Genomic DNA, 25,333 nt, shown 5'->3' with positions numbered 1-25,333 from the left:
AGCAAGGCAGAAGGAAAATCATTTCCCAGGGTTTCCTCTTGATTATGCAACGCTGCCATCTGCTGTTGAGTAGAGATAGAGTACAGATGGTTTACTACTAATAACATCTCCTCCTGGGTGGTTGATGCAAAAGTCTGAGTACTGCTGGGCTCAGTATAGCTGAACAATAAAGCTGGACAAATGCATTTGCTCCATATGAATTATCTGCCTAAATGGTATTGCATTGGGCTTTTCTGGTTTAAATGGATCCAGTCTCCAGATATTGCCTAGTGGCTGTAATCTGTGGTATCTTCTTACTTCAGCAAGCTATACACTCTGACACCATGATATGTGTTGATTTTAATCAATAACACATCTGAGACGGCATTCTAACTTAATGTTGAACTCTAACTTAATACTGAAATTAACATTCATGTTTAGTGAAGCCTGCCTCTGCCCGTCCACATGACATCGGTGCAATTCTACCAGAGTGTTACTTTATCATGACACTGTGTGTTTCGGCTTTGTTTTTGTGTCTTGGAAAGGCCATTTGGAGATTTGGTGTTTCATCGAATGATCCATCTTGATACTCTGTGGAGAGATTCTCTGGTCACCATGTCCATTCATATAGGCTTGTGCATCAAGTGATGCTCCCAGAAGAGGGATCTTGTAAATGTCTGCCCCTGCATAAATAAAGTGTGCTGCCAACATATTATATAAAGATCAATAGGCTAGCATCAAGATGGTGCAGGCTGCTGTGCTGAACTTGGTGGCACACTGAAACGACACAGGTCACATGAGAACTTCCCCTAAGGGAGTGCAGTGCTTCTCAGAGGGATGTGCTGGCTAACCGCTGCCCAGCCTGGGCTTCCGGCCCTGGGGCAGCAGAGCCTACCGGTACCCCTCACACCCTCCAGCACCACCACTATCACCCCACTCCAGACACTGTGCCAGGATACTGTGGTAACACAACCCTGGGCCTCGGTTCCTCCCTTGTCAACAAGACTGATGGATGGAGAAAGGAGGAGAGGAGAAAAGAAGAGGACATGAGGACTGATGAATGAATGTGGCTGGAGTTCAGAGGAGAGGATGAAAACAGACAAAAATGACAATGAAAGCAAGAATTGATTGGAAAATTTGTGGGGAAATGAGGAGAGAATGAGGGAGAGATTGAAAGAAGGAGAGGAAAGTGAGGATGAGTAGAAGATGACACAGAGGAGGATTTAGTGACTCTCTTTCATGTAAGTGATGCACTAGTCTTTTTAGGTACAGCGCTGAATTCCAGAGCTGCAGCATCATTCAGCACGTTCCAAGACTATTTCTCAAAGACAGAAACTTTTTCCGAACAACAGCACATTTGTTAATCAATTCTGAATTGACTCCATGCAGATTTTTACCAAGCATCAAATCTTGAGCTGGAATAAAGCCTTATGCCACAAAAGATTTGTCTCATCTCTTGAGCCACCAGGGGGCAGCGCATTAAACCTTTCACCTTTCATCCTTGCATTGTTTCTACAGTAATGCAGCAAAGCATGCACGCACGCACGCACGCACGCACGCACACACACACACACACACACACACACACACACACACACACACACACACACACTCACACACACACACAGACACACACACAGACACACACACAGACAGAGATACAGACACAATCAAATAAGAAAGCTGATATATATAATGGCCTGTATGGGTGATTGATCTTGATTACTTATGGTGAACAGTGTGTGTGTGTGTGTGTGTGTGTGTGTGTGTGTGTGTGTGTGTGTGTGTGTGTGTGTGTGAAAGAGAGACAGAAGGGGAAAGGGGGGGTTGTGGGTATACGATGATAATTAAGGCGGCATGATCAAACTTCGTCTAAAAGAGGAGTCTCTTCATTTCTAATGTTGGCTTGTTTTTATCAAGCCAAGCACATCATGCACCTCCCTATCTGGTGAGAGAGTCATTGGGAGAGAGTGCAAGTTCTTGTCTCTTGTTTGTGTCTCATCTTTGCGTGCATGTGTGTGTGTGTACACGCACGCGAGCATGTCCCAGTGTGTGTGTAGGTAGTGTATGTGAAATACCGTGGCTGGTCGGGAGTCTGCCTGTTGTCTGTCCATGTGTTTAGATCAGAGCCCGCTGTGCCCCCTGGCCCCAGGCCCCCTCACTGGTATTATTAGACACTCTGCTTGTTGGAGAGACTGACAGCTCATCGTGAACGCTGCTAAAATGGGCGCAGCCATTTACACACACCCTCGCTGTCCATCCCCACCACCTCCATGCACACAGACAAGCCTCACACACACACGCGCACAAATACACTGCTCACACACCAACTCTAAACTCCCAGAAAAGCCTTGTGAACCACAGCCAGAGAGGGAGCCGCCCGCCTGACGCCAACTCCAAAAAACAGGTGAGGGTCAGTGTGTGTGTGAGTGTATTTCTGTGTGTGTGTTTGTGCTGGTACTGGTGGGTGGTGGTGGGTTTGGGGGTATGACGACAAGAGAAAGCTCTTAATGATCATCATCAGTGTGTCAGGCTTGGATCTAGGTATGAGTGTGAGTAAGGTGAGGTGACAGGTATCAGAGAAAAAGGACTTTACCGAACCTGGGCTCCTCTCTATTTAGTGTCAAACCATGATATCAGAAGAGTACAGCCTTGGGTTTGGCTCCACAGTAATATAGCTGGATTCAGAACACAGGGGCTTGTGGGTAGAGAGCCATGGGTTGGAGTTATTAAAGTCCCCCTCAGCTCTCTGTTGCATGTTAGAACATTAGCATGAGTAGCATGAGTGACATGGTATTGGAGGATGACTTTGAGGAGCTGTGTATCACCCAACTGTTAGAGCCCCCCTCTGCAGGCACAGGATGACCTCTTAGCTGCAGGAATGCTACCTGTGAGAGAGTTAGACGTTTTCTCACATGACAAGTCACATTATCTAAGACACACGTGAGTTGGTACAAACAGAGATGCTTGTGTTTTACCTGCTCGAGTGGTTTAGGCTAGTTGGAGTACATGCAAACTTCTGGTGTTAATCCCTGCGTAGAATACCAACCACATGCTCATAGGATCATTTTTAGGAATGGTTTGGGTTATTTTAAATAATGCTTTCATCTTTACGATGTTGTAGATGTATGTGAGGAGTTACATCTCAATCAATCATGTCCTCCACTTGTAAACAATGATTATATGGTTCAATGTGTGAAGTTCTGGATGTGATATAGGCACACGCCTCACCAGGCATCCTCATGATGAATTGACAGTTCAACAAAACAGAAATACCATATGTACAATAAAGATACTGAACATTTATTTCAACAATAACTTCTACAGGCATTATTTTCAATATATGTTTCTTTGTTTCAGTTTTATGGACAATTTCCACAAATACAACACAATTTGTCTGCAAAGCAGAAGCTGCTTACTGAACAACAGAAGAATAATTTAGTGTGAGGTCTATAGCTTTAGCATCAAATAACCCACTGGTGATGTTAATTGTTAGAAAAACGTTTTTCTTCCATCCATTTGTTGCCATTTGCACATGGTAAATGATAGTGACATGACATCTTCTCTAAATAGAGTGATGTCCAGACAGTGACAAAAACATCTAACAGGTCTCACATCTAAGATTGACATGTATATATTATGGTACCGTGCGGCACATGTTCCAGTGAGACTTTTCATCGTTAACGCCCTGTTTCATTTAGGTTTTAGGCCGGTCCTACAAAGTTGCGAGGCCTTGTCTTCATCTCCACACTCTTAAAGGAGTAGCGCTCTCCAGATCGGCCGTCTGTCAGGATGTACCATGTCCCCCAGTAGATGCCGTTGGTCAGCCCACTGTAGCGCCCACGGTAATACCGTCCATTCAGGTTAGCTGCCAGGCAGGCATCGAACCACCAGCCTGCACCATAGTACTGAGCACAGTTGCCGGCTGTGTAACGGTCATGGTCTCGGTCGGTGGTGCTGAAAGCTCTGCCATCATGGTTGTAGCGTTTGCTGTAGCTCAAGGCATTGCCTGCATCACCAGAGTATTCCCGCGCTGTCAGACGATACCTGGAAGAAAGACAGAGAACATCAGAACCAAAACAATCGATGATTTACAAACAATATATGTAAATCATATTTACAGCAAAGGCCATGGATGAATAGTTGCAAATAGTTCCTCTCTCTCTCTCTCTCTTACACACACACACACACACACATACATTAACCCTACTGGCCACTGAGTACAGCAATTAGCTCTCATGCGCCCTCAAGAGCATTAACAACACCAGTAGTTGTTGAGGGTAGGGAGAGTGCAACTTGTTGATTTGATATGGATATGGTGACCTTACAGTCACAAGTTTGTTTCTCTAATCTTCAGTCTAAACTTAGGTTACCTCCACCCATTTAGTGAGTGTGTTTGTGTGTGTGTGTGCCTTTGTGTATGCTTCACCTCTGTGCCTCTGAGGCTACTTTGAAGCTGTTGTAGGTGGCATGGCGTCTCTGGTGGTGCCAATCCTCCAGCTCGATGCGGAGTTGGTGTTGGCCAGTGGAGGTGAGGGCATGCAGCGCTGCATTCCCCTGCCAGTGTTCTCCCTGCGGACTGCCAAAGCCCTCCCGGTATTCCTGCCATGTCCTGTTGAAGTCCAATGAGCCATCCCGCCGATTCTGGAACACTGTCCATCCACCGCCCGCCATCTCCATGTCACATTTAGCCTGAGCAATAACAAAGACTTTGATATCATAAAGCCTAAATACTTTTGATCTGCAGATAGCAGACATTTCACATCTCTCACAGAGAAAGAGGTGGTGGCTGTCTGTGTGTTTTATGTGTGCTGTATCTGAAATACCTCCACTGCCGGCCTATGCAGTTCAGGCTGGATGGTGTAGATTCCATTCTCTTTGATCCCCAGCCTGTAGATCTCTGCACAGTCCTGAGGATGTAACCTTGCCAACGGGGCAACTTAGAACCACACACAGTGCATTTTTATTCAACTAATGAATTGCCTGGTCAACTAATCATCCTCTCACTCATACATGACAAGACACCCCCTGATTATTCCTGATGCCCTCACCTGTAGGTGGATACTGTGTGATGCTCTTCAGTAAAAGCAGCAGATCTTTCTCCCCCTCTCTTCCCACCGCTGCACTCTCTGTACATCCAGACAAAGAGGAGGTTATAAGCAAGAAAACATCACACTGTTGTCAGTGGTTAAAAATAGCAGCTATCTCCTGATCTGCTGTTGAAGGAATCCAATTTGTATGATGGTTCTTTCAAGGTTCCTCACATCGTGAGCTGTGTGTGTGTGTGTGTGTGTGTGTGCATGTACACAGAGTTTTTCTCATCCAACTCAGAGCGCTTAAATTCCTATGCACTCACCTCTGACCGACACTTAGCAGGCCTCATTGAGGTTCTGTTTACTATGTGTGTGGGGGGGAGTGGGGTGGCTGGCATATGTATACATATGTGTGTGTGTGTGCGTGTGTATGTGCGTGTGCGTGTGCGTGTGCGTGTGTGTGCATGCCACTGACCCAGTCGTTTGGCCATCGCCCTGAGGGCCTGGCTGTGACAGTGGAGGTCACACTCTGTCAGCACAGCTGCCATCAGTGCCAGGATGGCCCCTAGTGAGTTGCTGTCCTGGCCCCCCTGGCTCCAGGGGCCGCCTGTTTCCTGGAGGGAACGCATGCAGCGCTGCAGCTGAACTAGACGCTCTTTGACATCCCCAGTCTGCAAAGACAATACCCATCGGCACTCTTTTATAAGGAGTTATGGTCACATGTCAGAAATCAAAAATCAATAATCAATCCACGGTTAAACACTTCAGAATCAACTTTATTCTCCAAGTCAGTTGCATATATATAGAATTCGGTTGGGTGGAATGGTACTGTCAGTGTATGAAGTGGTGTATGTGCGTATTCATACATGCATCAGTGTGTATGATCACATCACACATGCTAATCCACAGACACCAAAACTCAGGGGCATGTGTGGTGGCACACTCAATCAGTCACTTACACTTACATCACCCATTGTAATAATGTCCCTCACACACCTGTTGCTGCATGAGCTCAGCACAGCCATATGATGAGGACATTTTTAAAGCAGATCTAATTTTATCCCTACTTTGACTGCCGTCACTGTTAGGTGGTGCCAACTTTAGTGAGCCTACAATCCCAAGAGAAGGGACCTGCTGGCCCGTGACAGATAGTAGGCATCTCAGTCTCCTTGGCACACTTGAACCAACAGCAACCAACAGCTGATGTCATGTCATTCACTGTTTGAACCATCCCACTGCTACATGGCAGAGCAACGTGATGCCATATTATTAACTGTCACATTGTCCGGCTTAACTTTAAAGTTATACGTGCTAAATCTCTCGTAAACATCATATTAGGAAAAGCACAGGACATGACCTCACGCTGAACTACGGGTGATGTCACTCACCTTAGGCTGAACCTGGGGGAGATCCTGCCTGTGCGAGACGCCCGCTCTGCAGCCTGTCGTCCCAGTTTGACCCTCACAGGCCCCGACACCCATTCCCGCTACCATCCCAGGCTGTGCAGGCGGTGCAGCCACCAGACTGTCCCTGCAGGGAGGGTGCGGGCAGGCCGGGGATGCGTCTGAGGACAGCAGAGCTCCCACACAGAGCGACAGCAGAGGAAGCATCCCGAAAGAACCAAACGGAATCATGGGAAAACTCATAGATACAGAATTTGAGCCAAATGCAGGCCTGTGTCCCTGTGCGCTCCCCTCTTGATGCCGGTTTTCCACTTGAGCACCGGTCCACCTTGACTTCCAGGAGGACAGCCTGCCTCCTATGTGCTGTGAGTTTTCTTCTTAATGATCCTTCTGTTGTTGAAGATGATTCTCAGCAAAATTTGTCTCTGTCCAGTCCGGTCGATCTGTTGATTGACGTCTCAGTAGTGTCCTGCCTACATACGCTACTCTACGTAGGTGTGTCTCTTTCATTCAGCCATATATTTCAGTATGAAGTGCCTCATTCAAGTCTTCAGTGTGTATGCTGACCTTTCCTTTTTGCTTCGGTCTATCTATTGATGTCCTTGTCTTTCTTCTGTACTTCTTTCATCCTCTTCTCCCTTTCTTTCCTTACTTCATCTCACTCCCTGTCCCCCTCTTTCTCCTCCTCTCTCTCTGTTAGTGAGGTTGCTTTGGCTCAGATTCCTAGATAACTGCGGCACCCTTTGCTGTCTGACACGGACTAATGCACCCACCCCCTGATACAGACACACACACACACAATCCGTGCATCTCTTTGACTCATCTCATTCTCTCTCTCTCTCTCTCTCTCTCTCTCAGACACACACACACACACACATGCACATGCACATGCACACACCCACACACATACACACAGAATTTGAATCCTGTGCAACAGTACAACAGTGCAACAGTGTAGTGCAACATTACACACAGTTTATGGACATATAAACCGGTCTTTCACAGATTAACAGACCTTTTTACTGCTGTGCACAAGCTCTTCACCTTCCCCTGCAATTTTCTCTATCTCATATTTTGCTGCAGCCATGTTTTTCTTCCTCTCAACTCCCCCCCACCCCCACCCCCACCCCGTCCGGGCAGACATGAACCACCTCTCACTCTTACCCATCAGTGTGCAATGTTTGTAGAGATGAATATGCTGCAGATGCTTCAAGTATGCGGCTGTATGTGTGTATTCTGCTGTCTCTTCCATTCCTGTGTCCCATTTTCTCACCCGCGTCCTTTTGTCTAGCAGTGTTTGTGTTTACGAACCGAGTTCCAAAGAGGCCGTAAAGACGAGACGTTCAATAGGTGTGAGAAGGCAGGAATTCCTCTACAAATACCAGAGTCATCCCAGTCATCAGGATTCTACAGAGGCACACTCCCACTAACAAGGCACGCAAACACATACATGCACACAGGAGAGCATAATTCAAGGTGAGATGTAACCGGGAAAAATAACCTCATAATCTGAAATGAGTAGCTCTGTGTTCTCTGAAAAATCATCTGTGTATCTCCAGCTATGAGAATGTGAGTTTAAAAGAAGATTTTAAAGAAAACTCAAAAATTGTGATCCTCATTTTATGTCATACATTTCACACACTTGTCTCAGTGAATAGCATTGTTTTGATGCTTCTGTGAAATAAAAGATTCTTAGTGGAGACTGTCAACTGAGAATTATCTGAGAAACATGGTAAAACAATGAGATCTCTACAAATCCACATATGCCAGCATTTCTCCTAAAACCCCCTTAAGAGCAATGAAGATGTGAGATAATTGAGATTAGTTTTAAATTATTATTTCAGTGATATCTGAGCAACCTAGATCTCTATTATGGCATGTATTTTCTATTTATAGCTCTATATTACTATTTATCTCAGGAGATTAGTTTAAAGGAAGAGTCATGTTATCAGATAAAACTGATTTGGAATCTCATTTGTACTTCTGTCATCTCAATTTCCATGTCCAGTGATTGCTCAATGTGTTTCTCTGAAGATAGATCAGGAGAAACACATGAAATTCTAGGTAGACAGTGATGGGATCTCATTGCTTCACAAGGGGTTGCACAACTTTTAGGAAACACATTTCAGATGTTAGTGAGAGGAGAATTGTGCTGTTGGAGAGATCTCTTGCTTTGTCACGCTTCTTAGATAGTACTTCACAAAGGTCTAATGATATGATTTGTTTCCCTAACAAAAAATCACTATAATATTGCTATAGGGACTTGTGGTACTCTATAATGAGTTTATAGCGACCTTTTCGTATTTAATTTTTTTTTTAGTATCATTGCAATATTATATTATTGTATTAATGTTGTAATTTCATAATCACTGACTTTAACACAATAAAATATTGCATTTTAATAGCTATATTTGGTAAAGGATGATCCCAGACATGTTTACTTCTCTCTCTGTCTCTCTCTCTCTCTCTTTCTCTCTCTCTCTCTCTCTCTCTCTCTATCGTGCACACACACACACACACACACACACACACACACGAATACACTTTCACTCACAAACACAGTCTGCAGACAGGACATAAGGGCTAATCTCCATTGGCCTCTTTGCATGCTTCAGCAGCACTGTGTTTAATCAGGGAAGTCTTTCAAGTATCATAGAAGCAGATCAATCATCTATCTTTGACCTTTATGCTTTCTCAGCACAATGTCAACACCGTAGGGTGCTGTGTCTCTCCCCAGTGGACCAAAAAAAGAAATGTAAGCTAATGACTACCAGTTCATTTGGCTTGTTCATTTGAAATGAGTTGACACTGTCCTCTAGTGGTAGTTTATCACACTTCTCCCCCTGTAAATGATTAATTCCATCTCAACACATTAACCATCTCATTCCAGACCTGTTAGCTGCTTCATATAAAAATTTGGTGTCACTCCAAAAATGTGCACAACAGGGAGTCACACTTGTGCCTTTGTGCCTCACATGCAGTCATGCTGCAGATGTGCAGAAGGTGAGCTGCTCACACAAGGTTTTTGAGAAGACAGGCAGTAGATATAGGCCTATTTGTTGCTTTACTTGCAGCACATCATTCACACCCATTACCAACTTTTGATACAAACCGTACCTGGATTCGGACTAAAAGGTCGGTGTGAAAGCCCCCTTAGACGCATTGGGGAGGGGGCCAGTGTCACATTTGTCGAGGGTCCAGAATTCCTAGCAGCACCTCTGCAGAGCTTAGTTAATTCTCAGTAATGCAGCCTTGGCTTGTTAAAAGCCATTGTTATTATTATGATGTTGTGAAACTACTTGTGTGTTCTTATAGGCATTTATTGTTTGATTTATAGATCAAGAAAATTATCGATTGTTTTACTGTGACTGGTTGATTGATCAATCGATCGGTCGATTGATTGATCGGTTGATTGATTGATTAGTTGGTTGAGTGAGTGAGTGAGTGAGTGAGTGAGTGAGCATTATTGACTGATGAATGAATGAAGGGAGAGTTTCTACAAGTACAGAAAGATAAGACAAGCCAGTCTTGTGTATAGTGACTGGGAATAACTGGTCTTAAAAGTGGGCGGGGCCACCGTTTACATGCGTATGACGTCTGACGCAGGCGTTGTTTTGGAGAAGGAAGTGAAAGGGGAAGGAAAAGGGAAAGACAGCCGAGGATAGCAAATAGCTAGCTCGCTGGCAAGTAAGCTTCCAAGATAAGTGCCAAATTTTCAAACCAGTTGTAGATAGCTGCCTCATACATTTGAGGTACTGTTTTGTAGGTGTCCGAGGACAGGGCAACATACTTTTCTAAGGATCAGAAGTGAGGTATTGCTAATTAACGCCAGCTAACAAGTTCCGTGCCAGCGAGCTAGCTAACGTTAGCTAACGTAACGCCTAGTTAGCCACTAGCTGTCCTGAACAATAACAGCTAGTTAGCAGTCGAAGCGATCCACGTCGAGAAGTCACCGTTCCCGTGTGTTACAACAAAGTAAGTTTTTTAAGAAGCCAACAGTTTGTTCAGATAGCGTAATATGTGCTTATTTCTCAACGCAGTCAATGTCATGTTAACGCTAACGCTGCCACCGGTGATGGTGGTGCAATGTTTTTCGAGAAGCTGGTTGGCAAAAACAAGGACGGCCTGTAGCTCCTGGGTCGATTCCAACAAGGAAGGAGAACTGTGGAGCCGAGTCGGTCGATCATAGTCTCCCAGAAGGATGCTTCTCGTTGTCAACTTTCGAGAGAGGGAATATTAGTTACCTTAAATAGCTTATTTTTAGTTGGCGTTCGTGATCGATGTAGATAGACACGGAGATGCGACAAAATGTATGGCACACACACGTTGATTCTAGTCCAAACTATCAGTTTCTGGATCGTCTGCAAACCATAACTTAACATCTAGTTGTGTTTTGTTAACCTGTCATGATGCTAGCCATATTGACTTGTAGTTACATTTCTCCGCATTCTGTTGACTGTATGACGGAAATGATTTATGAGTTTGTAGTTGCATAAAGAGAGACTGGTAGCAGCGATGGTCCTTGACTTTCGATGTTCAACATGATTATGTTAGTTTCGCTTATTACCGAGACGGATCACACAGGTTACAACAAGTCGTTTTTTGTTTGTCTGCTTGATCACAGCGGGTCCTCTGCATGATGCTGTTGATACTTAACCTATTACCTATGTAACTGTTGCTTGGATGAAATGTAATGCTGTCACCACCTAATCGTGACAGACCTGTGTTTTTAAGCAAAATGCAACTGCCGTGTCCCTTGTGGTCAGACTTTCATATTGTGTGACGCTGTGCTCAATTCCTTGTTTTTTGCTTCCCTCATTCTGAAAGTCATACTTCTTAAATATAAACCAATATAAAGACAATGAGATATTTACTGTTCTTTCTTCTTCTTTCTTTGTTTTCAACAAGTATTTCTTTTTGCAATTATCCATAAAGAGATGCTGGGGGAAAACACCTCATCTCAGGACAGTTAATACTGGAACTTGACTGTTCATGGAGAATTGACTCCCATAGTCGACTTGAATAACTCCTTGAGAGTTTGGGTCTGTTCCTGGTTGTCATTCACTCAAATTCCACGAGTTAGTTGAGTCCAGGAGTACTGAAGTCGAGCAGTGCTACTGTTCATGGAGGCATGTCAAGGTTAACATGCTGGAAAATGGAAATTTTGCACTATGTACTGTAGCATGAATAGCTGCTTCTCATTTTATATTGCAAAGTCCACATTCCAATTTACCCTCTTATAGTGGTGGCTTTGTCATCCTGTGTTTGCAATTTAGCATCTGGACCTATCAGTAGGCTCATGCCACGTCGGTGGCAGCCATTCTTTTTGTCCAAAACAATTTTGCTGTTCCATTTGGTACGGTCGCAAAACGTGGTGTCACACATTGCTGATTAGAATGGGTGTATATAGATCTAGTCCTGTGGAGGGAAAAAAAACACAGCATGGTTTCATAGAAATCTTTTGCTACGCTTGATGTCATATACTACACATTGTCAAATGCTGTAGTTATTACTTTCATTCAATATAGTAAGAATGTTGGTTTCAATGTGTGTCTGTGTCTGTCAGATTTTGACCAGATTGACTTGCCTCTCTTAATCAGCAAGAGACACTGGAGCAGCTGTGTGTAACATAGGCACTCACAAACAGGCAGGTTACACTGTCAACCTGGAAGCATGAAGATAGCCTAACTTTGTGACGTGTTGAGATGGTTGAGCATTGAGCAACATGTTAACTCAGACTACCAAACCTATATTTAGTCCAGAGTTTGTTTGTGTCCGTGTGGGTGTGCATGCAAAATCCAAATCAGAAGTGACCTGTGAACCAGAGCTGCTTCTGTGTATTGGGTAGAGAGCAAAACATGCCAGGACTTGATCGTGTTTTTTAACATGCATTTCTCCTTATAAATTAAACTCCCAACATTAGCCAGCTCAATAATCTGCAGTCACCACCATAAGAATCTCATAATGTGTGTTTTCACAATACCTAGCCTAATTTTGACTTCACACCATTACTAGCCCAGGTGTCATACTGGGTGTCAAGTGATATACAACTGATAGATGGATACATAGATGGATGGATAAAAACATCAAAACTAGAAATAACATGAAATACCACTGAAAATTGTATTGAATTACACAACAGTTTGATCTATAGCCTGTAGATTTTTTTCTTTCAAACAACCATTGATGAATATGGGGAACTGGAAATGCAAAAAACAGTGTGCAGCACTGCACGTCATCCATAAATGCAAACAAGTTAAACTTGCCTACTTTTTAAAAAATATTTTTGACAGACAACGCAGTATGAAAAATGTTACCTGGGTCCTATTGCCGTAGATTGTCTATGTGTTAGAAGTAGCTATAACCTTTTGGCTTGTAGCCATGATTAAACCAAGCGTCATCCCGTTCTCATGTGCTTCCTAAATTGGGGAAGCAAATTGTCTCAAAGACAATTATTTTTTCAGTTATTCACCTCATTTAGGACTCAATCTACAGTCAAAGAGGTTACAAGATCATAGTCAGCACTTATGAGTCAGTGTCTCTTGCCACACTGCTTCTGTCAGAGTTTAAAGGTCTGAGTTGAGTTGTTTTTATAATCATGTGACTGTGGTGTGAGCACGTCTAAGACTACAGTGATGTGGTGTTGTCCATGCTTCTGTCAGCTAATCTATGCTTCACAGTATGGTAGTCACTGGAGTGTCATGCTTGAAGTCAGGGAAACCATTGTATTCAGGAAGAATACAAGTGTACTTTTGCAGCTCTTGATGACTACTGAAGAATATGTGTAGGATAGGCTAAGCTGTCCAGTTTGGTACGAGGCTTGATTTGAGAGGTAGATGATTCAGTATCCATTTCCATTGACTCAAAGCTGTGGTTTGTCATGCTCAAGTCTTGTCAAATATGTCAAATATGTTTGTGATGTTTTGTTCATGTAGACAGTTTGTTCCATAACTGGGCTGTACCACAGAATGAAAAACCTGTTTGTGAGGATAGGTTCTCTGTGATTTGTACATACATGTTGACATTGGGAGTTAATGGGAAGTGGTCAAGTTATCTAGTAATGGTTATCTAACTGGTTATTGCACTGCACTACCAAATAATTTTTTTTTCTAAAACCAGTGACTAAATTGGTGTTTGTCATTTTATCTGCAAAGTATACCTGGTATCACATTCGCAAACATAGGCCTAAATCAAATTTTCTATTTACATGCGGCCATTTTGCCACAAGTCATGCCTCAAATCGAAATACTGAATCATGGTTACATTCACATCAGTCAGTAGCTATCTGAACAGGACATTAAGAATCCTAACCCTAACCCAGATTTTCCATATTCAATTAGGCTCCCATAGCCTAAATAAATCACAAAAAAACATGTTATTAGGATTTGCACAAATATTGACTGATCAGACTTTAGAAGGGCAACTGTTATTGCAGCATGTGCCTATTTAAATGAGAGCCATGCCAGTACTTGCCGATAAAATAAATTCTTTCTTCTTTCTTTTTTTTTTTTCTCCCATTACACTACACAATAGTTTTGCATCATCACTCGCACACTGGAGCCAACCGGTGCTGCATTAGGTTTGTCTGCTTACTGAGAATCTAAATGACAGATGCTTCACAGGGTTTGCACTTGTAGTACAAAGGAGGAGTCAGTCCTGTATAATGGAGGAGGTAAAGAAATGGCCTTTCCCCTTATACATACTTGTGTGTGTGAGAGAGGTAGAGAGAGAGAGAGAGAGAGAGAGAATGATGTGTTCCTCGTGATTTGGCCAACAGCTTAAAAAGCACATGACTGGAATGAATGGCATTCAAACCTGATTGGTCCAGTGGCATGGAACTCTGTACACAAATTTGTAGACTAATGCTTCTAATGGGCTTGTCTACATAGAAACAATTTTACGTGTACATGGGATTTATTGTCCCAGAACAATATAAAACTGCTGATTAGGTTGTGACTTGTGATGAATAAGGTATGAGGCGTGTGGGTTATTGAGTGCCCTCTGTATGCTAAACATTCATGACTTTCTGTTGTCTTTCTGCAGCTTTGGCAAAATGACATCCAGGAAGAAAGTGCTCCTGAAAGTCATCATTCTGGGGGATTCTGGGTGAGTCATAAAACAGCCTTTTCTGCCCCTGGATGTTAACCACAGCAGTGCAGTTGGAAGTTATCACCAACCAGTTCTGCTCTAAAAATCAAAGTTTGGTGTCTGGTTAATTTTTATGTCTTGAGTTGTGCCATTCAAGATTCTGAATTAGCTCGTCTTGCTTTATCAGTTTGTCACATTTTTCATCTTTTCAGTGTGACTTTTATCTCCATTTTTGTTTTAGTTTTACTTCCTTTCAAACAGGAGTTCTTACTCTGCCATAAGCTGTCTCCAGGCAGAGTAAGACTTAAGAGTTATGCCATTGGTTTGCATGCTCAGTGCTGCACTGGATTGCTTGTTGAAATTGATTACATCAGTTATGTATACACAACATTTTAAGGGAATTTAATGGGTTATTGTCTTACCCTCTGTAAGAAAGGTTTTTGATGTAAGCTTTGTTGTAATTATTGGAACTAGATAATCTAATTACTGTATACTGAATACCAGCTATCAACCTTTTTATTTTTACTGACGTTTTCCCAACTGTCTGTTATCCTGCTGTCTGTTCTCCTCTGCTTCTCTGACAGTGTTGGAAAGACCTCCCTGATGAACCAGTATGTGAATAAGAAGTTTAGTAACCAGTACAAAGCTACAATAGGAGCAGACTTCTTGACCAAGGAGGTGATGGTGGACGACCGGCTCGTCACAATGCAGGTGCAGCACGGTTACAACTGGGGAGATTACATTTTCTGTAGAAAAATGAAATTGTCACCTTTCAGTCAAGCATATACACATCTCGTCTCAAAAATATATTGGAATGCCATGGAGTAAGTATATCTCCACAGCCTGAATTGCATCAGTCAACAGTAATACAGAGACTTAAGAACAGCCTATGTCTGCTCACTCTGGCTACCATAGTTATACTATCATATGATATATAACTCTTGTCTTACTCATAATATAGATTTTCATATTTTGGAGCCTAGCTGATATCCTTTCTTTTCAGCCAGATCAGTCATACTTCTAACAAACAATATATCACGTACCATGCTACAAACAAATGCTAACAATCCATTATATCAACATGCTAACAAATCAATACTTTAGCGAACAGACTACTTAAAAACAGTTGACTAGCAACCCTGCTACAGTCAAACAAATGGTTCCTACCTTACACTCACAGGTACTTACTTAAGTGACTTTGTGCCCCAGTCAGTAAGCTTTCTCATTTACTGGCTCCCGTTACTACCTCAGATAACTGTTACTGCCTACTTTAAATTCCGCCCACGAGTGCTTAATTCACTCTGTAGTGTTATGGTTGACTTAGAAACCCTCAGCATCCAGCCTCCATGGGGTGTAGTTTACGTTTCCAACCCCGCTGCAAACTCAGTATACCTAAGCATTTTCCTTCCATAAGCCTCTCTACCACATCTTCCCATGGCACTATGAGCACCACAATATATAGAATCTGTTCTGCCTCTGACCATATTAAGAAGTCTGGCCTTAAGGTAGTGCTCACTGCCGACAATATGCCTGCCCAAAAATACTTAACTCCTAATCTTTTCTCCCTCACGGACCAAACCAACTGTAATATCTTCCTATCACCTGATGAGTTAATGTCTTACCATTTGTTTTTTGATAATCAGTTATGTTATTTCCTTTAATCTAGTGTCCTTGCTTTAAAAAGGTAGAGTGAACACAGTGAAGTTCCAATCAGTCATTTATAACGCACACACAGATGAGTGCATAGAGTATATTTTGGGCAAAATTATAGATATACCACACTCTTTTTAAGACATTGCTGTAAGGCCACTTAAATTAACAGAAACATGGCAGGCTAGCATTGCTAACATTCTTATTTCAATTCCAAACTCCATTTTAAATTTGTCACTGTCTCCTTTCTATAATCCTGCCCCCTTCCCTATCTCCTTTCTATTTGTGGTTGGCTAGATCTGGGACACAGCTGGCCAGGAGAGGTTCCAGTCCTTGGGTGTTGCGTTCTACCGTGGAGCAGACTGCTGTGTGCTGGTGTTTGATGTGACCGCACCCAACACCTTCAAGACCCTCGACAGCTGGAGGGATGAGTTTCTGATCCAGGCCAGCCCTCGAGACCCTGAGAACTTCCCCTTTGTGGTGCTAGGCAACAAGATTGACTTGGAGAATAGACAGGTTGGTATCAGTGACTGATATGGGTAATGCCTCTTTGGCCTCGTAGTTCTACATCATTACCCATCCCACAGTGTAGTGCAGCCAAATGTCAAAACACAGTGCAGTGTGAGGTGGGCCAGGAGAAACCAGTGAGGCTGCCATCTTAATGCACCATGTTGAACCTACTCACTTCACTCAAAAACAGCTATGCAAAATAACTGTTGAGGTTTGCAATTCTCTGATACTTTACAAATTTACTCAAATCAGTGTTTCCCATTCAGTGTTAATATTTGGGTGCCCTGCCCAGGTAAATTGACAGCCCGCCAAGTAAATTTTTATTTTGGATGCCATGATACATTAAGATGGTGGATCTCGTCGATGTAGTTTTCAAACAGTCAAGAATTCAATCTGCCAAGCACTGAAATTGTGTTAGTGAACTACGGTGACCATAATTCTTTGCAACTATGACGTAGTGCATCTGAGCTGCTTCGAATCGTGGTGTGTCTGTGCCGACAAACTGAATGGAGAGACCATTTGACCTGTAGCCTCGTTAATCATTGAAAGTATTTCAGCTAATGTTGCAATGCCATTAACTTATGCTAGATTGAGAGATTTAAAGTGCCTGGAAAAATCTAGGTTACTGGGCTTACTAAATTAAACATCAATAACAAGTCATCAACAACCTCCCGATGACGCCAAAGTTACCTGACAACTTGTTGGAAACACTACAAATGTTGTCTTTCCTATTTTTTGTTTTGTTTTGCTTCCCCCATTCATTCACGAGTTGTAGCCACTCCTTTAAAGTTATGCATTTCATTATAATTGTGGAATACGCTGGGAAGGTGGGATTGTGGAAGCATCATAGGAAACAATATATCTGGTAGTGTGCAATTTAGATTGGATACTTGGATTTGGTGCTCAGGTCCAGCAAGGTTTTTAGCCCCGTGACAGCAGGGGCTCTAAGGATCGCAATGTCTATCGGTCGGTCGCTCTGTTCACTACTTTTTGTCACGTGGGTGAAGTGTGCTGCAGGGAGTTAGATTGCAGACTCTCACTCAGGGAGACCTGTATTTGATTCCCAGCAGAGACACTTCAACAAAATTCAGTGTCGTAGGGCTGTTAGACTCTTAGTCTTGTTTATTTTTCAGTGATTGTATATATGAATATACCTGCCCATCTCATCTGGAGACAACCCTGAACCTGCCCTTTCTACTTGTCATGTTCGTGAATCTCTTACTCTTTACACATACAGGTAACCACCAAAAGGGCTCAGGCATGGTGTCAGAGTAAGAACAACATCCCCTACTTTGAGACCAGCGCCAAAGAAGCCATAAATGTAGAACAGGCATTCCAGACTATTGCACGTAACGCCCTTAAACAGGTGGGTCAAAGCTCATTGCAACCAAAAAGAGAAAGATAATGGAAATGTGTGCTTTGTTGTTTGCATATATCTTTGTAATGCATGTTTAAATTCTAGTCCCTATAACAGTGTTGGTTTAACTTTCCCTTACACTTTATTGCACATTATTTTCTTTCTTTTGATGCTTCTCAGGAGACAGAGGTGGAGTTGTATAATGAATTCCCGGAGCCCATAAAACTGGATAGGAACGACAGAGCTAAGCCTTCAGCAGAAAGCTGCAGCTGCTGAGGAACAACTTGGACCATCTTCTCTCTTGGCTTTCTGGAACACCCTGTCATCGGTTACTTCACCTGCACCACCCTCCCAGGGAAAGGACTTCCCTACTGGTCTTCCTCCTTCATGCCACTGTTCATTCCATCAACACAATCCCTCACACAGTATGCTGCACATGGATGTATCCCCACACTTAGTACACACATTAATACACTAGCATACTCCCATAAATATACTGAGAAATCCAGTGCCCAAAGATCACACGAGAGAAGAATGACACCCCTTCTGACCTCACAGTCCCTGACTTGATAGTGAGTGATCTCCCATCCTGCCCACCCACATGTCTGGCTGGCCCTTGTCTCTCACACTGAGGGGGCAAGATGGAGCCATGTTCTAAGAGTGCAATTGGGAACTCTAGATGGACTGGCTGATGCTCTGTAATGTGAGATGATGTTGGCTAAGGTCAGCATCCCAAGTATCTTATTCTCTGTTCCTACTTTCTGTTTCTCCAGAAATGTCTGCTTTCTATTGCCTATCTGTCAAGAAATAATCAAGCTGAACTATATATATTTTTAATTGGCTGTTGATGTTATTTCTCAAGCCAATCTGAAACACATACTTGTTTTTGCACTTTTATGTTTTGTTTTTTTTTGCCTTTAAATGTTATAAACGTAGAGGGATGGCTGCTTTTGGGCAATGTCTGCTACCGCACGCCTTTTGGTGAGCTTCAAATTACACCGCCTCTCTTTTTTCCCTGTCAAATTCTATTGAACACCCTGGTGATTGTATTGCCATGCCCCTTAAAGGTTGTGTGTTAATGGGTTTATATCAACCTCACACTGCAGAAGAAATATTCCTAAGTAGACATTAATAAGAAAAGTTGATAATGCAGTCACAGTGTAAAACTTGGATTAATTCCCTGAGATATTAATACTATTTGCCTTTTATGTAACATTACTTGTACTGCTACTATTACTGCTGTATGTGTTCTGTCCTGTCAGACATCATCTTTCAATGCTATGGAATTACAATATGCCACCAACACAACATACACCTGTCTACTGTCATATGTCTTTGTTATTGCTGTTCTCTCTATCTGCTTGTAGCTCAGGTTGGCTAAGTACTTAATATTACTTTTTAACAGATTGTGTATTATGGTGTATAGATGGTACAGGTAAAAGGCTGATGGATTGAATTGAAATGGATGTTCTCTCTTTCCATGTAAAGAAATCAGACTTTTTGCCCTGGTATTACTCCTTTTCCTTATAGAAAAATCACTGCGATGCCAATGATGTTGTCAAAAAAAATTGGGATGTCAAATAATAAAGTTCTTGAATATATCAGTTGTCTAGCATTATGACTTTACACTTAAATCTAAAGATGGACTGACTACCAGGCAGGATTCTCAGTGCTCCTACAGGAATGAATTGCAAAAATATCAAAACTTAAGTCATACTGCAGCTCAGGATGACATGCTCTATAAGACTCAATTAGAAATGGTACGATTGTCAAAATTACTGTTCAGCAAAGTCAATTTGGCACACCAAGTTTAAGAAATTCCACGGCTCCTATCTCAAAACCATTCACAAATTAGCAAGCCACATTTCGCATAATTCCTAAGAGGTTTGACAATGGATCTGACCAGCGTAGAAAAAAGAAGTAGGCTCAATAACCAATTAAAACAAAACCCTTGAAGAAAGAAAATATGGCCATGGGATAACATGCAGAACTTGCAGGTAGACAGGTACAGCATGTGTTTGTATTGTTAAGTTTGTTGTCCTTTGGCATTGTAAATTCCTCTCCAGGGCCATGTAAAACTCAACACACTGTGTATGAGAATAGAGACTACAATGTTCCTTTCTGTCAAAATCTCCAGTGAGACAATTGTCTTAGTCGAGGACTTTGCTTAATCCAGGTCCATGAAACCAGCCCCTGGTCTAAGATACTAATAACAATACCTACAAGTTCATAGGTGTCTGTGTATCTATGCTTATGTGTGTGTGTATGTGTGAGAGTGTGTGTGTAAGTGTGAGTGTACCTCTAAGTCAGTGGTTCTCAACCTTTTTCATATCAAGGACCCCTAATTTAGTCCACATTAGGGCCACGGACCCCCATCTGATGAGATTTTGTCGCTCAGACCCAAATCTGAGAATATTTTTGTCAGATATGATTTTGTCCAGAATTCCATGACTATCTGAATTGTAGGTAGAGAGATAACAGTGAAACTATGATCAAAATAGTCATTCTAAAATGACAAAATAATGAAGTTTAACAATTCATCAGTTTGCTGGGGACCCCCTGGAATGCCCTCAAGGACCCCTGGTGGTCCCCAGACCCCACGTTGAGAACCATTGCTCTAAATCCAGATAAAGAAATGAATGTGAATGACTCTAGGCTACAAAGTAATGCCCAAGAGAAACGGTGATGGTCATTTGTTGCCACCTAGTGGTTACATCAGTGTCACTGCAGACAGACAGACTCCTTTACCTTCACTTGACTTATTTTCTAGAAGAAAAATACTCTTCCTCTGACTTGAGTAAAATTTAACTGATTAGAATTAGCAGCACTTCTTAATGAATAAAATATTTCACAACTCGTTAGTGAAAGCAATTTTATTGGAGCAGAGTCTCTCTGTTTTCTTGTGACAACGAGATCTTTTCTAGTCATAATAAGAACTTTTCTCTGTGTTGAGAAAAGGATCAAACGGTTGAAGCTGCTTTCTGACGAGTAGCTTCTCATTCAGAAGTGAAGGGGGAAAACTAAAGGGCAATAGGTTATTGATTCCAGCCTGGCCCGATACAGTTATCTCAAATCAGGGGCCTATAATGGTGCTGTGAACAATCTGACAGAGGCTTTTTAAGGGTGAAATGTTTTTAAATATTACACTGTGCATAATAGACCTACAGAACTCAGACTAAATTGGACACTGCACAGTTCACCCTTCATACTGCACAAGATATGTCAAACACTCCTACAGACCTGTACTTTCACAACACACTACTAACATTCAGTCATACTGTAAAACTGTGACATTTTCTGACTAAATTGGACAGTGTACAGGTCACCTTTCTATTTGGATAGGCTTAATATTAATGACCATTACATAGGCTACTCTGTTTTGAGAATTATTTACTTTGCTTGATGGCATGATTATGATGATTATTTTAAAATGCTGCAAGGACTAAAATTCAACAAGGAACAAACCCAATGTTCTGATGCATCTTTGCATGCTATATGTGATTTTGAGCCCACGATTATCAAACTTTACAATAAGAGTTTTCCACTTTGAAGCTGTTGTGAAAACAGAGTCAAAGCAACGGGTCAACACCGAAACACCCTTACTGTAATCAAACTGCCTGGTTAGCTTAAAACAGGAGTTACACATACAAATACACGGTGCACAATTACACTCGGGATTCGTTATATTAAACTAAACTTAAGTTGTAAGCTTGATGTTGTTATTCCTCAGTTTCAAACGGTTTATTTGCTTAAAACTGTGACTTTAAGCCAGTAGCTCGAGGGTTAGCTCGGTTCCGGTATGTTCACGGAAAAAGCTCTGACAGTGTAGTTACTTCCGCCTTTAGCCGCCTCTCCGCAGACAGAGAAATGGTAAGAGAAATTACACCTATATGCTGAGAAACAGACACGATTTAACAGTTACATGCATTCAACCTTTTCGCGATTGGTTTGTTATCACTCCTCACCTACCAGTGTATCCATATGCAAAGCTTTAGGTTCAGCTTGTGTGGGTTTTTTTAGCTGGTCTCATTTGGAATAGCTGGCAGCTAGCTAGCTAACGTTAGCTGGTCGGCTTGCGAGCTAAAAGAAAAATGTCAAAGATAATAGCATCCAGCCCGGTTTACGCCAGGGCGCAAATAGGTGGTTATCGCAGGTTGGTTGTTATTATTATGGCTGGTGAGTTTGGTAATAGCACTGTAGTAATACTTGGAAGCTAGGCTAATAGCACTATGCTGATGGGCAGGGGAGGGCACATCTGGTGACTGACAGGACTGAGCTGCTGGTGCTGCCAGCTGAGCAGATGATGCTGCGTTGGCTCCTCTGCTGCTGATTCACTCACCTTTTGCATCTCACTTGCATGAATTCATTGATTTGGGTCACCACAAAATTCTAATATTACTGTTTTCTACCACTCTGACTTATATTGTAATGTGGTATTTATATTGATGTCCATAGGGAAATTCTCTTTTCCTTGCTCCCCTGCAGGGAGGTCAGAGGTCAGGCTTAGCAGAACAGCACTTCTGGAGCTGGCATTAGTGTTTTGCTCAAGATACTTCAGCAGAGCGTCAGGTCATGAACCTGGGTATTCTCATTGAAGGCCCCTCTAAATTATTAATGTCCTGTTCTGGTCCTGAGCATGTTTATGTGATATGATTATGGGAAGACAAGCTATTGTTGTGTAGGGGAGAGTGGGGTAATTTGAGACATGTTCTACATTCTGAGGTTCTGGCTGGATATGGTAATGCTCCATTATAAACTGTTACACATGTAGTTCATGTGCATCGGTGGAAACATCTTTCCTGTGTTGCTGCAATTTCACAGTTAGGCCTATACTCTGGCTCAGGTAAATTGAGCCCCCTGTGTTGGGATTGGATTTCGATTTTTATCATAAATTTTTATAAATTTGACCCAATGATTTGATTACATACACTTATATTTGGTATTAAATTCATATTTATATTAATTTCCCAAAATGTAAGGGTTTTTCAGCTTACCCCAAGGTTCAAGTTACACCATTCTCTCTGCAAATTATAGGGTTGTTGAAATGTCAAATTCATAAACTCATGTTCATTATCGTTTTAGATAGTAGACCCAAGGTTATTAAAACTTTCTTCATGGACCCAGGCTTATTACAACAAATTGTCTTCTCATGTGAGGACCCACCAGAAACAACCCACAACCCACTGTGGGTCCTGTTTTTGAAACACTGAGCTCGACTATACAAGGGTATCAAGGGAAGTGAAACCAGAGAATGGCGTGTGTATGAAACTTCTTGATCCACCTGAGGCAAGACCTTTTGCCTGCCATTCAATAGCACCTGCCAGTAGTTGTTGGCATTCCTTGAAGTCATTAGGAATCATTCTCAACTTGCTTGTACTGTTCCTCACCTTCCTCCCTCAGACGGCTACGTTGCGCCCATATCTGAACGCTGTGCGTGCCACTCTGCAGGCCGCCCTCTGCCTGGAGAATTTCTCCTCCCAAGTGGTGGAGCGACACAACAAGCCAGAGGTGGAAGTACGGTGAGTCTCTCACTGCAACTTTGCATCCATTTGATTGTAACGTCTCTTTGGGGCGATGAGAACTAAGCAGTGGATGCAGGCTGAACCAAACCATTGTCAAAGTTTCCACTTATAATCTGAGTTTATATTTCTCATACCTCTGGCCAGAAACCTCCATAATTACAAAGGAATGGGAACAGAGCAGACTGATTGGGAACATCTTTGTATGACGGCACATTCAAAGTGTGTGTGTGTGTCTTTTCTGTCCCCTTCCAGGAGTAGTAAAGAGCTGCTTCTCCAGCCTGTCATTATCAGCCGTAATGACAAGGAGAAGGTACTGATTGAGGGCTCCATCAACTCCGTCAGAGTCAGCATTGCCGTCAAGCAGGTCAGTCAGGCTGCAGTCTGGTTGCCGATGGTCACATGGTTTGACCCTGACTCAAAACAGGCCATTACATAGTGATTGGTGGTAGTTAGGGCTGATGTAGAGATTTGAGTTGGATCTAATGGGGTCCTGACTCCTGATCCTGAAAACTCTTGACTGTGAACAATCTGCCCCTGCAGGCGGATGAGATTGAGAAGATTTTGTGCCATAAATTCATGCGCTTCATGATGATGAGAGCAGAGAACTTCTTCATCCTGAGGAGGAAACCAGTGGAAGTAAGAGGCGATTGAGACGTTTACATGTCATTTATTGTTGAAGGTTTACCATATTCGACTAAAACGGATACATCTGATTAAAGGATCTTTAACACGCTCTTCTTGTCTTGTCATCTGTCTTTCTTTTGCAGGGCTATGACATCAGCTTTCTCATCACCAACTTCCACACAGAGCAGATGTACAAGCACAAGTTGGTGGACTTTGTCATCCATTTCATGGAGGAAATTGACAAGGAGATCAGTGAGATGAAGCTGTCCGTCAATGCCAGGGCCCGTATTGTCGCTGAGGAGTTCCTCAAAAATGTGAGTCATGGTTTTTCTGTCTTTTCTTCTGGCTCTTGACCTGCATGTAGTCATGTAGTTTTCTACTATTTTGGTGGTAAAATGGGTTATTAATAAAAATACATCCTCAGCTGTCAATCAAGACACATCAAAATGCAATCTGATTTCATATATTTCTGCTATGTCTTTCAGATTGATTGTAGATTTGACATTTGTTTTGTTTTATTCTTGCAGTTCTGAGAAAATACCGGAGAATACATTCCTTTTGCTGATCTTGGCCGTCACTGCGGAGAGTTCACATCACAAGGCAGAGGGATGAGAGAAAATATGATCAGCCTTGTCAAGCTGAGAAACATAAAAAGTAAAGATGTATTGACCCTTCATCATTAAAATGTCCCTGTGCTCAAAAATATTGGTATTTGTACATAATGACTGTTCACAGCCCGCGTTAATTTCTGCCATTAGAACATAAGATAAAATCAGGGCAGGTCCTTTATAGAGAAATCCCTAATCAATATTGATGAGCACAGGGCAACATGGAGATTTTTTCATATAATTTAAACAGTTTGTTTTTTAAATATAAATATTATATGCACATAAATTTAATTTTGCTATGTTTTTGTTACGACAGACCTTAAACCATGAGGGCAATGAATTGGTGCACATTTTTCATGTCTTAGTACACAGAGTAGACCCTATTGTAGATGGAAATAATTATACGTACTGGCAGTGGAGATAAATAAAAACCTTATCGCTTGTTTGTATTTTAGTGTTGTTTTTTTTTAATCTGCTGTGATATTACAGAAGTTAGCATGCTTTGCAGCTATCGATCTTTTCCCTGCTGCATGTACAATGGGGCTGTTTCAGGTGAGCA

General features: G+C 42.2%; 3 protein-coding genes across 3 annotated transcripts; 2 read left to right on the top strand and 1 right to left on the bottom strand.

Moving 5' to 3' along the window:
* Window positions 1–3,683: 3,683 nt before the first annotated feature.
* Window positions 3,684–6,622, bottom strand: LOC139658629 (fibroleukin). Its single transcript, XM_071536764.1, has 6 exons — window positions 6,401–6,622; window positions 5,488–5,683; window positions 5,031–5,108; window positions 4,806–4,918; window positions 4,409–4,671; window positions 3,684–4,026 (listed from the first exon to the last, which is right to left on the bottom strand). The coding sequence occupies exons 1-6, from the start codon at window positions 6,620–6,622 to the stop codon at window positions 3,684–3,686; spliced, it is 1,215 nt and encodes a 404-aa protein (XP_071392865.1).
* Window positions 6,623–10,041: 3,419 nt separating this feature from the next.
* LOC139658623 (ras-related protein rab7-like) lies at window positions 10,042–19,621 on the top strand. Its single transcript, XM_071536758.1, has 6 exons — window positions 10,042–10,390; window positions 14,459–14,521; window positions 15,088–15,214; window positions 16,451–16,669; window positions 17,901–18,029; window positions 18,201–19,621. The coding sequence occupies exons 2-6, from the start codon at window positions 14,469–14,471 to the stop codon at window positions 18,294–18,296; spliced, it is 624 nt and encodes a 207-aa protein (XP_071392859.1). The 5' UTR covers window positions 10,042–10,390; window positions 14,459–14,468; the 3' UTR covers window positions 18,297–19,621.
* A 2,208-nt stretch (window positions 19,622–21,829) lies between these two features.
* Window positions 21,830–25,216, top strand: arpc4 (actin related protein 2/3 complex, subunit 4). The gene is made up of 6 exons (XM_071536771.1): window positions 21,830–21,890; window positions 23,421–23,539; window positions 23,795–23,906; window positions 24,083–24,178; window positions 24,310–24,480; window positions 24,694–25,216. The coding sequence occupies exons 1-6, from the start codon at window positions 21,888–21,890 to the stop codon at window positions 24,697–24,699; spliced, it is 507 nt and encodes a 168-aa protein (XP_071392872.1). The 5' UTR covers window positions 21,830–21,887; the 3' UTR covers window positions 24,700–25,216.
* Window positions 25,217–25,333: the final 117 nt, after the last annotated feature.

Source organism: Centroberyx affinis, unplaced genomic scaffold (genome assembly GCF_046629955.1).
Source record: "Centroberyx affinis isolate AG114_WGS23_722 - 3 ecotype Tasmania unplaced genomic scaffold, CSIRO-AGI_Caff_v1 ptg002933l_1, whole genome shotgun sequence".
Taxonomy (NCBI): Eukaryota; Metazoa; Chordata; class Actinopteri; order Beryciformes; family Berycidae; genus Centroberyx; species Centroberyx affinis.
Note: the sequence above shows the minus strand (reverse complement) of the source record. Positions and strands in the feature narration are given on the sequence as shown.